General features: G+C 39.0%; 1 protein-coding gene across 2 annotated transcripts; it reads left to right on the top strand.

Moving 5' to 3' along the window:
* Positions 1–6,578: 6,578 nt before the first annotated feature.
* LOC118341043 (vascular endothelial growth factor A-like) lies at positions 6,579–10,425 on the top strand (the record flags this gene model as incomplete). Of its 2 annotated transcripts, none has more annotated exon segments than XM_035679216.1 (6): positions 6,579–6,612; positions 6,700–6,896; positions 6,997–7,073; positions 7,167–7,196; positions 7,286–7,351; positions 9,770–10,425. In XM_035679216.1, coding segments are annotated over 6 exon segments (441 nt in total), but the record flags the coding sequence as incomplete, so codon positions are not given.
* Between the last annotated feature and the right edge of the window lie 1,004 nt (positions 10,426–11,429).

Here is an 11,429-nt window from a genome sequence, read left to right as displayed (position 1 = left end):
TGTGGATTTTAACAGGAATGTCTCCTGGAGTTTAATGAAAGTTTCACTTATTTATTGTTTGGACTTAATAAAAACCCTGGACACTCACACATTTGTTCTCAGTTATTCCAGCTTTTCAGCAGGGTAGAGGTAACTTCTCATATAGTGCACCACAACGATCGACTGTCAGTTGTCCCTCTCTAACAAGTGTAGCACAGGTAACAGGAGGGTCAGAGATGTGTCAGTCATTGTCTGAATACATCCATCAAGCAAATAATTGAAATCAACTCTGTGTGTCGACCATAGTTGTTGTTGTTGTTGTTGTTGTTGTTGTTGTTAAAAACAATGCCATCTTGCTCTGTAACCCTTAAGTTCAACTATTACAACAAATAAATATTCAGAATTCAATCAGACATGCCTTTTCTGTCCTTTTTATCAGAGAATTGCATATTTTTAAAAGATTTGTAACCCAAATATTTCATAAAGAAAAAGATACAACATTCCCATTTCATCAGTCTTAAAACAGTCCACAGACCTACTTCCAACAGCTAGAAGACAAGCAGACTAATTTGTGATGTTTCCCCACAGCTCACTGCTACACATCCTGCCATAAGAAACTGTAAGACACTGAATTAGTAAAGTTTGAGTCACATCAAATAAGATGTAGGTTGAAATAATACCGTACTGTAACTTGTCAACTTGGAAAAGTACCTTTTTTTCCCACAGTACTGCCACGGGTGCTGCCAAAGGCCTCACCTCATTCTGAATGTTTTAACAGCACGTAGGAGGAAACACTGGAATGGTTGCCAGCATCCATCTGGCTGTGAAACGGCGAACACAATGAAATGCATACATCTCATCTCCAAACCAATAGAGTGTTCATTTATCTACATAAGCTATTCCTGAGTTTACCTGGAAAAAAATCAATGCACAGTAAGTTTCAGCCACCGTCAGTGTAAACAAGTGAATAAACTAGAATGCGAGACAGTATGTACCAGGAACACATTAAGTGTATCTACACGTGTGAGCAGAACACAGTCCAGCCACATTTCTCATGTTCTGCCTTTATCAGCTGTTAATTTGTTTTTATGTTTGTGTATTTTTGTAATTATGGTGACATATAGGTTATTTACTTACTCAGAAACCCCCACCACTCTGTTAATGTGTGTCCCAGAATGGAGTTGCATCTGTGTGGCCTTTTGGGTCACATTCATCACTCAGCGTTGGTCCGTCTGGCAACTGTGGGCTTGGGAACCAGTAGCATTACCCACAATGCACCTGCAGCTCAAGACTGGCAAAAGAAAGTGTGGGAAATCAGATGGAGTTTGGATTCTGATCACAGGCATAAAAATAGGCATAAACACTGAGCGGAGGAGAGGCTAAGACTGCAGCGATCAAACTGTGGAGGAATGTTAGGAGGTGTCTGTCTTTGATTTTGGTGATTTGTAGGTGAATAATTGCGGCTTCTGGGATCAAAAATGACTGCGTTTCAGTTTCATCTGTTAAATGTGATGTAGGGTCAAACAAAGATGCATTCCAGAGAGATTTTGAAGAGGAAAATATTGTTACTCATAAGAATGTTGATATTTTAGACCATGAAGCACGAGTGCAGACCTCCTACCTGTGGATGCAGTCCAGTGTTTGTACTCAGATTATCCTTTTTATGACCACATAACTAAAGACAGCCACAGCCTCGCCCACATCCTGGGATATAGAGTTATATAATCCCACCTGCTGCTGCCTCTGCTCCAGCTGAGGGAAACCCCATCCTCCCTTGATGGGGACTGGGACTGGAGCATCAGTATGGTTCCCAGAGACAGGAAGCAGCAGCTGTCCGTCTGACCTCTGGTTATCAGACTGGGAGTCTGAGCTGGAAGGGAAACCCCCCGGAAAGTGGGTGAGCCCTGCCTGTAAGGAGTGTTGGCAAACCATTCCTTGGAAGACCAGAAAGGTCTGTTTCTAAAAACAGTTCAGGTGCCCAAATTTGTCAGAGTTCACTTTCAGGGTTGAAATCCTGCTGGGAGATTATTACACAAGATCTGTAATCTGCACTAGATTAAAAACATTGTTCTGATTGATACGAGTGTACTAACTCTTCTTGAACTGGCTGAGGACAATGTTTTTGTCTTCTGTTTTTCTATGGCGACAGGAATTTTGCACAATACTCAGATAAAACATTGATTAATATCATGTAGAAGGTGACATAAACATGACATGAGCACCAACACAGCCTGCAAGGAGTGAGAGGCGTCATCCATCTTGGTTATCTCCTCCACGGAGGCTGTTGTCCAACACACACCAGTCCAATTATCCCGTAAATCATGCTGGCTGTGAAAACACATCTGAGCCCTCCTAATAAATGTAGGGGCGCCTCGGTGCTTTCACGCCCCGTAGAACGAGCAAACAAGAATCATGGCCGGTATCACTACACCTGGAAGTCATTTTAGGAAGTCAACAATCAGCATTAGTTGTAAGTAAAAGCATCTACAAAGCACAAGAAGCCAGGTATTGAGTTGTAGGGAGGCTGAATTTACAGCAGTTGTTTATAGCACTCATACCAGACATACACTGATAACAGATAAGGTATCTGTAGTAAACACACGAGTGGGAATAAACATGCCAAAATCAGGAATGAAGTAGGGGAACATCTGAGACATTCTGCTCGTTCTTGCAGCATCAGTGTTGATAACCTCAGATCTCCTGCATTTGTGCCAAGACTTTACAGGCAACACTCTGAGGGCCACAGTGCATAAACAATGCAGACCAGCCAAACAGCTTAAACCAAAAACCAGAAGTGGACCCAGAGCAGCTGAGTTTCAGCCGTTAGTACAGAGAGACAGGGAGCTTTTTGTAATGTGGCCTCATAGTGTTATTATTATAATCAGGCCAGGACAAAAGAACGAGGGCACTTAAAAGCACCATTGTGGCTTAACCTCACAATGAACATGAGTCTGCACACACACTTGATTTAAAAAGTCTGCACCCTTACCTCATTAAGAAAATACAACTTTGAGACAAAACAATGCAAACTTCTGCAACCTAATCTGTCAATCTGAGTTCAGAGGGAAAAAAAGATTTTCAAATTGTCTTTGAATGAATGGAAACCACTGGGAGCCTGCTAGTAAAAATACAGTGAAATTCGTATTTGTAGTTGCTGTTATATGTATGGTCCTTGATTGTACAGATTTCTGCAGTGGTAAGACCATACAGTAGGTGATTCACTTACTACAGCAGGGCATAGCAGACACAGTCACATTGATATAACAGCATGTACTAAAAAGCTCTCGGACTTTCTATCAATTTAATATAACATAAATATCCATAAATAGGCTACAAATGTACAGATTTCACCAGTTAAGACCAAGTGTGTCTGTGTATGTATTTAAATTCATAATTCATGTTTATGGCTAGTTCAGGCTGTTATATTCCTTATTGTTATTATCTATCTATACATTCATTATTGTCTATTTATATCTTATGTATACGGTTGATTCGTGTGTGTGTGTGTGTGTGTGTGTGTGTGTGTGTGTGAGAAAGAGAGACAGGGTGTGGTACTATTTTACTGTTTGAAATGAATTAGAAGTTTTCCTATGATCATGCGGCTGGCTGTAGGCCTAGTATTGGGGGCTTTGGACGGCCTCTCCATTCCAGCAGGAGAGGAAACAGCGCGCCAATCAAAATCAGCCGCTTACGTCGCTGCCGTCTACTGTTTCACTCCTTCTTACTGACAATCCGACGAGGGAAGGTTAACCTCGTCTTTGACTATGCAAAGTTTCACCAGAAATCTCGCACCTTCTTATTGGATCTTCTGCTGCAGCCGGGCAGCTGCACAGGTTAATTAATATATTGAAAACATGTTCTTTTTGCTAATAATGTCCCTTAATAACGAGCTAACGGTTTGTTTCTGGTTCTGCACGCGGTGTCTTTATTAAGGAATGTTTAAAACTGATTTTAGTTACACTTTATAGTACGTTAAGCTTAACTAATGCCATACACATGTGTATTAATGTGTGAATTAATGCATATGAATTGTTAATACTGACAGGTCACTATGATTTTTGGATTCGACTTTATAATATTCAGTTAAGGGATGTTAATTCATGCATACATTTATATGCGACCAAATTTGCGAAATTCCAGTAACATAAAAGTGTACTGCTGACCATGCATTTGCTCAGCCCCCCATAAAAAAGTAGCTTCATAATAAACCCAATTGTGTTTTTGACACATTTAAGACATAATGGACCAATTAGAGGAGAATGATCAGACATGTTTAATTTTTTTCAACACAAAAAAACCTCCACCCATTATGTTGTAAATGTGTCACAAAAGCCACGATCTGATGATCTATTAAGTGTGAACTAATCACAAGATGTCATAGTGACTTAATCATTTATTAATATTGATTAAAAGGAATTTATGATAGATCCTGCATTACTTCATGCATTAAATCCTCACTAATCATATATTAGCTAAGCATTACTTAAATTATGTGTACCCTCATTTTAAAGTGTTACCCATTTTATTTGATGAAATATATTTTGAAATTCAATTCTTGATGTGATATTTTGCCTGCTAAGTGATGCAGCATTAAGCTTTTCCTTTAGGAAAAGGCTGTCTTTTCTCTTTTCATGAAACACTTCAGTTAACAGGTCACACTTGTTCACTGTGAGAGGACACATCTGCTCCACACTCCAGCCTTTTAACACATTATCAGTATTTTGACTGGCTGTCCCCGCCATGAAGATACCATCTGCATTTAAAGGGTTTGGGAATTGCCATGTTTACAGTCATGTGTACAGATATTGACTCAGCCCAGCCAGCCTCAGATGCAGCTGCTGCATGTTACTGATTTATGTTCCAGCAGGGAGACGACTGCACAGTGGATATGAACTGCATTTTAAAGTATGTGGGGAGATAATAAATGGGACTTGCATTAAAAAAACGATTTTAATGCCTAGTGCAGTTCAGAAAGCTACTCCCAGGAGTACTGAATGATGCCTTTTCTTATTATCCAGACTACATTTCATCCATCCATTTAGTTCTGTCTTGTTTTACAGATGCTTAAAGCAACACAGCAGAAGGTCATGAAAAGAAATCATAAACCTTGAACATAGAATTAGTTAAGAATGGAATCAGGTTTTATTGTGACAGTTCAAATGCAACTCGTTAGACAGGAAAAAGTTCAAATTAATCCATGGTTTGTAATATAACATCAATGGACTCAGCTTTTAGAGAGTGCAGCTCACAAGATCTTGTAGCCTGAGCTCTTTACACAAAAAAAAGATTTGGCCTCCAGAATTCGGACAAGTGCGTCTAGATTTTGAGGTATGGTGAATGTTTCATTAATAATAGGGAATATTTATTGTCTATTGGTTATTCTGGTTTCTTGCAATGTCAAGAGCTGGACCAGAATATAGTCTATGACATTTAAAAATCCTATTTAAAGAAATAAGAGGAAGGGTGGGGATAAATCAATGGGAGAAAGAATGCCAAGAATAACTTCTATTGCATGTCATGTTTTATTTTTGTTCAGTATGATAATAACCATTGTCTAGATTTATGTAACTTGTGAAATTAGAGGAGAAAACAGTAAAATGAGAGTGAAACACGAAAAGGCCGTTTTTCCATTTTAGCAAAGCAACATTTTTGTACAGTATCGTGCCTATGATCAAGCCAGTTCATCATCACACTGTGTTTGTTTAATGCTAATTACAGCTGTTGTAATGCATCTGGTTCTATTGTTGGATGAGGCAGCGCAGACTCTTTGGGTTTGTGTTGTGTTTGGCACAAGCACAAACTCACTCACAGCAAACATGAAAATCGCACAATAAAACCTATTGTTGTCCTGTGAAGCATTCACTGCATGTAACGTTCAGAAGACAACGTTCCCATCAGTGTTCACCGAGCAAGAGGACAGCAGTAGAGAGGTGAGGAGTCAGAAAGAGATTGTTGATATTCAAAAGAAGACGAGAGCCAAGATCAACTGTGGACTTGTGTTTCTTCTCAATTTGGCGTTCAGAAATCGGGAACGTTGCCATTGTGAGTTTGAAGGTTGGGTTGTGAGAACTTAAGAAAATTCATGCTGTGTCACAATACTTCTCAGTACTGCCTTTGTTTTAACTTTGTTTATTGTGTGTAAAACTCCCATGAGTAAAGCTCGCAGCTATTGTTTGCTGTTATTCCTCGCATACTTTGAAGGTTTTTGCTTCTTGTGATAATAAACCTTCTAGTATTACAATAAATTGAGAAATCAAGTATGTGTTGTTGGCTGGCTCATTTTACAGCTTTTTTTTTTGCTGATTTGCAAACACTGGCACAGTGGTACCCTCCTGAAACCATGCTGCATCATTGTTTTCACTGGATCATTTTCACTGGACTAGTGCACTACCTTTTCTCTGCCACAAGAGGGCGGTCTGCAACTACTCACTGAACCCACTACTGTTGAAACTACCTATGTCATGCTCTATGACATGCTGCTCTGTATCAGTTTGTCTGCATGTTCTGTATCATTACAACCATGTTTGGCAATGATGTTAATACTTTTATCAAATGAAACTGAAGGGTTGATCTCTGTATTTTTGTTATGTATTTTTCAGATTTCACACCCTCCAGAAGAGGGTCAGCCAAAAGGTAAGGACTGTGCTCTTGATCATATCCCACTGAATAGGCATTTCCTTGCAAATGATTTAAAGACTAAACAGTCAACTGGCCTTGTAGTAATGGAGTTCCAGGAGGTGTTTGCAAAGAGCCTGTGTCGGCCCATGGAGCAGCTGGTGGATGTGGAGCAGGAGTACCCTGGAGTAGTGGAGCACATCTACCTGCCTGCTTGTGTCCCACTCTGGCGATGCTCTGGATGCTGTGGGGATGAGAACCTGGAGTGCCAGCCTACCCTTGAACGCAACATCACTGTGGAGGTATGACCACAAATACCTAAATGGAGGTGTTAAAATGAGCTTTCTGTTTATATCAAATGTTTGGTAACTATTTCAGTTTTCCCTTTCTTTTATTTCTCAGGTGAAAAGGATCCAGTCGCCGATGTATTGGGACACTGTGGAACTCACATTTGTGGAGCATCAGAGCTGTGAATGCAGGTAACTTACTAATTCTTTCTAATAACAATAACAATAATAATGCAAATGGAGACAGCTAACTGCCAGTTGTTTGTGTTTTTCCCCCCATTTCAGAATCCGTCAAAGACTCCTACATGAGGAAAGGTCAGTAGATGAACACTTTATCTCTCAGACATGAACACATCAATATCGTCATTGCACTTTGCTCTTCCTTGCCTCTTCCTCCACAGCAGAGGTGAGTCCATCAAGAACAGACCTCGGAGGAGGAAACACAAGAAGACAACAACCGGCTGTGGCAAGTAAGAGATGAATTGTCCCTCTGTGGCACGCACGCACACACACACACACACACACACACTGTTTCATAATGTTTGGACATTTACAGCTACATTCATCACTCCTTCCTCCGCACTGTCAGCCTGCCAAGGACAGATGAGATTAAAAAATATCACAATATATTGTCTGATGATTCGCTCTTTTCTTTGGCAGGCCTGTATCGACTGGCCACAGAGCATTTATAGCACAATAATCCAACTAAAGACTTCCCGTGTAAAAGATTAGTCTGAAAATAACCAGATTCACATAACGAGAATACCCAAAATTGAAAAGGAAAGAAAAGAAGGATCAGTAAAGATTGATAATGGGGCTCAATATGTAGAGCAGTAAACCTCTTCATCACCCTAATGTGTTCATTTTCTATGTACAGTCACGTCCAACACTGTATTTTATTCATATTAACTATTCAATATGCATCTGCAGTGCACAACACTGGAGATGAAGGTGCAACTGGAGTGTGAGTTCAACAACAGCATGGCTCATCTTTGGCCTTAAAACTGAAACAGCTGCCAAATCTGCCTTCTGCACAAGTAAAATGCTTTTATTGACGTAGAGTCAAATTTAAAGCCCAAGTATATCTGTTGCAGAGCAATATCCGACCATCATGTGCAGTGAATGTAGTATTTTGTTTGTCTGTGGGCTTCACTCTTTTCACATATAGGTCAAAAGGACAGCGTGTGCCACAGATAATCTCTATGTGCCCCTCTCTACGTCCTCTTTTGTTTGACAAGTGAAATTGTTGTGGTAGCCAATTTTAAATGAGTGCAGAATGAAGCTAGCCCGGCACTACTTGACTAAATCGCACTCACTCACTTTATGGAGGTGCAACACTAAAGCGCTGGGTAGATTCATAGTCCATCAGTGTTTGCCGTGGGAGACAAAATCCACAATCCTCTTTTTGGGCAAATTTGCATTCTAAAGTTTATCTGAAGCTAATATGAGGCTGAGATGTGCAAACGTAGTATGAGCAGTCTGAGGCAGTTAAATCAATGGGGTATCTTGGGTTGTAGTCTTTTCAGTACAAAGAGGAAAGTCTTTGTGTCACTATCTCTCCACCTCAGCTCAGCAAAGAAAGAATTTAGTTCTGAAAAGACAGTAAGGTATCCTTTTTATTTGTCTAACTCAAACTGCTGAAAGCTTAGTTACTAGTTTCAGCTGAATGTGAGAGTGCATAATGAGGACCATGGATTTTGTTCCTCATTCACTGCATTGGAATCACATTATGGAGGGATTTCTTTGTTAACAACTGCAGTGACAATTAATTAGTCTTTTGACATACATATGGGCATGTGAGTATTGTTTTAAGTGAACTTATCCTTGAAGCATTCAATAAAGGTCCTCATTATCAGTATTGGAAGTGTCACTATTGGCAGGTTATTGAAGCTCATTAACTTGTTGCTCTTGGAGAACAAGGAACAATAGGTTTTCGCCATCTCTGGGGGCATTTTATCCAGCAGCCTTTAAAGAGTTGATGAAATCTATCCTCTGAATGAAACGCCCGACATTGTACTGGAGGTCATTGGGGGGTTAAGGCTATGTTAGGTGGTGGTCTGTAGGTTTCTCCTTACGTATTTTATTATATAGAAACCTGTGTGGCCATGTTGTTGTGGCTGTTGTCTGAACAAAAGCAATGCTGCACCATGATTTGTTTTGGCTTCTATTCTTTTGTAAACCATAGCTTAGGGCCCCCAACCCCATCTTTAGTGGTCAAGGGACCACACAGTTTTTAATTTCTTCCAGCAGATTCAAATTGTATGACACCAGCACTGAACATAAACTGAACTGGAGAAAACCTTCCTACATAACCCCAGAGGGGATATACATTCCCCTTGATGGTTTAATTCTTGTGACAACCTCAAAGTGAATGTTTAGGATTGTACTCTGGTTGTTCAGAGAGACATTTGCCTTTTCACTCTGCAATGAGAAATGTCACATCACACTTCAGACTCTGGTTTAAGGGACCTATGACCCGTAGGCCAGTTCTGTAATCCATCCATGTAAGTGTCAAAATGATCATTTAGATGGGGAATTGTAGTGTTGAGACTGCATTTTAGCACATTAGTGGGTCACAACCTTCACTTACAATTTGGAAATAGTGGAGAGCTTACAAATTCAAAAGCTTATCTGTTAGTGAAAAGCAATTCAACTCACTCACAATGTTGTTAATATTCACCACAAACTCAACCTCATAAACATAAAAAAGAGGTTGTAGTCAGTAGACTTTTCAGTCTCAAATAACACATCTCTATTTAGAAACAGGAATATTATAAAAACCAAGATATACACAGTATATGTTACAGTGTTAGTTACAAAGATGGACATAGATGTATTTAAATTTCAATCAATTTGAATGTTTTAATTGTTTGTTTCTGTTATTTCAGGTGCCAGTTCCCTCAAAACAAGATAAATCGTCACTGATTCACTTGCCTGTCCAAAAGTTTAATTTGGAGCAGTGACTCTGAAGTGGCAAACAACAGCACATGTGTGAATTCATCATATCTGACTATTCATCTTCTCTCCCTGTATCTTTCTTCGTCTGATGCATCAAACAACAGATTTTCCATCTTGTCCATGACATTCTTTTCTTTTTTGATTGATCATCAAAGCAAACAATCATCAACAGACTCCTTTGGCTCTAACTTCTGTTTAAAGGACCAAAATAAACTTCCATTATAACTCATATAATATAGTTGTATTTGTGTGAGCTTTTAAAAAAAAGACTTAGGATACAACAGATTCGATAGGTATAGAGATAATGTGTGGAATGCTGCAAACTTATCAGTGTCCAGGGGAAAGGATTACCGTAAGACCCCCATCCATCCTAAAGTGTTCACTGTCAGATCAATGACAACATCAACAGAGAGGCCAAACACCTTCTTCATGACTTTATGTTCATTGTGACTTTTGCAGATTGACTTCTGTTATGATTGCTATGAACCTGATTCTGAAAAAAGACGTAAAGATGTGAATTTCTGTAAAGTGTTACTTACTCTGCCATGGGACATAATAAATTCATGAGATAAAATCCTTCCCAAAATAAAAGGAATCTCTGTGTTATCTACATTTGCATTGGTAGACCGTTGGCATGGGTAACATGTTAGGGACACTGTAAGCACTTGCAAGGCTCTGCAGTAAGCACATTGTTAACAGAGCCCATGGGGTTACTGTTATCCCCTGATTTGTATTGCATTCACAGGCTTTCAGACACATGTGAGATGATAGAGTTGTGGTTTCATTTAACAGAAAAGCTTTCAAATATAGTATTTAACATAACAGGATCGGGCTCACCAGACAACTGTGTGAAGTGAAGCAGTCATTTAATAGTGTAACACACAGAACCCTATATCTATATTTTTTGTTTTACAGTTTTTAAATGAGTGCAGCGACATAACTAACTGTACACTGTGAAAGCATTATTCTGCAATTAGATGAAATACACACTGCTACACTGCTCTTACTGTGTTATCAGAATCATAATCAGAAATACTTTATTGATCCCTGGGGGGAAATTTGTTTGTTACAGTTGTTCTACTCACACAACATTAAAGAATAGAAATAGTACTTGTATTACAATATCTAACACAATATCCAATCCAATCCAACTTTATTTGTTAAGCACTTTAAAAACAACCAAAGTTGACTAAAGTGCTGTAACAGGAGAAATAAATAAGAGACATCATAAATGTAAACAAGTTGGGTGATGGTGATGATGAAGACCACTGTTGAGGAATATAAACAGTGATGGCGATATAGAATAGAAATGTCAGTTAAGGTATATATAAGTAACAAGTAAAAAATAAAAATAATAAGAGCCTATATACAAAGAAAATGTAATGTAAATGTATTACACCACAGTTAAATGACTTAATTATGTGTGTTTTAGGATTGTGGTGTTGCAGAAGTTATAGATAATTACAAATAATGACTGACTATATATAAATATAAGCAGTTTGTGTGTATGTAGGCACATTCCCATCAGAAATCCTGCCACCATCGTCCTCCTTTGTTGTTAAAGTAATGTACAGAACATGGCTGCACGTG

This window comes from Morone saxatilis, unplaced genomic scaffold (assembly GCF_004916995.1).
Source record: "Morone saxatilis isolate NCDOM2014 unplaced genomic scaffold, NCSU_SB_2.0 Contig7, whole genome shotgun sequence".
Taxonomy (NCBI): Eukaryota; Metazoa; Chordata; class Actinopteri; family Moronidae; genus Morone; species Morone saxatilis.
Note: the sequence above shows the minus strand (reverse complement) of the source record. Positions and strands in the feature narration are given on the sequence as shown.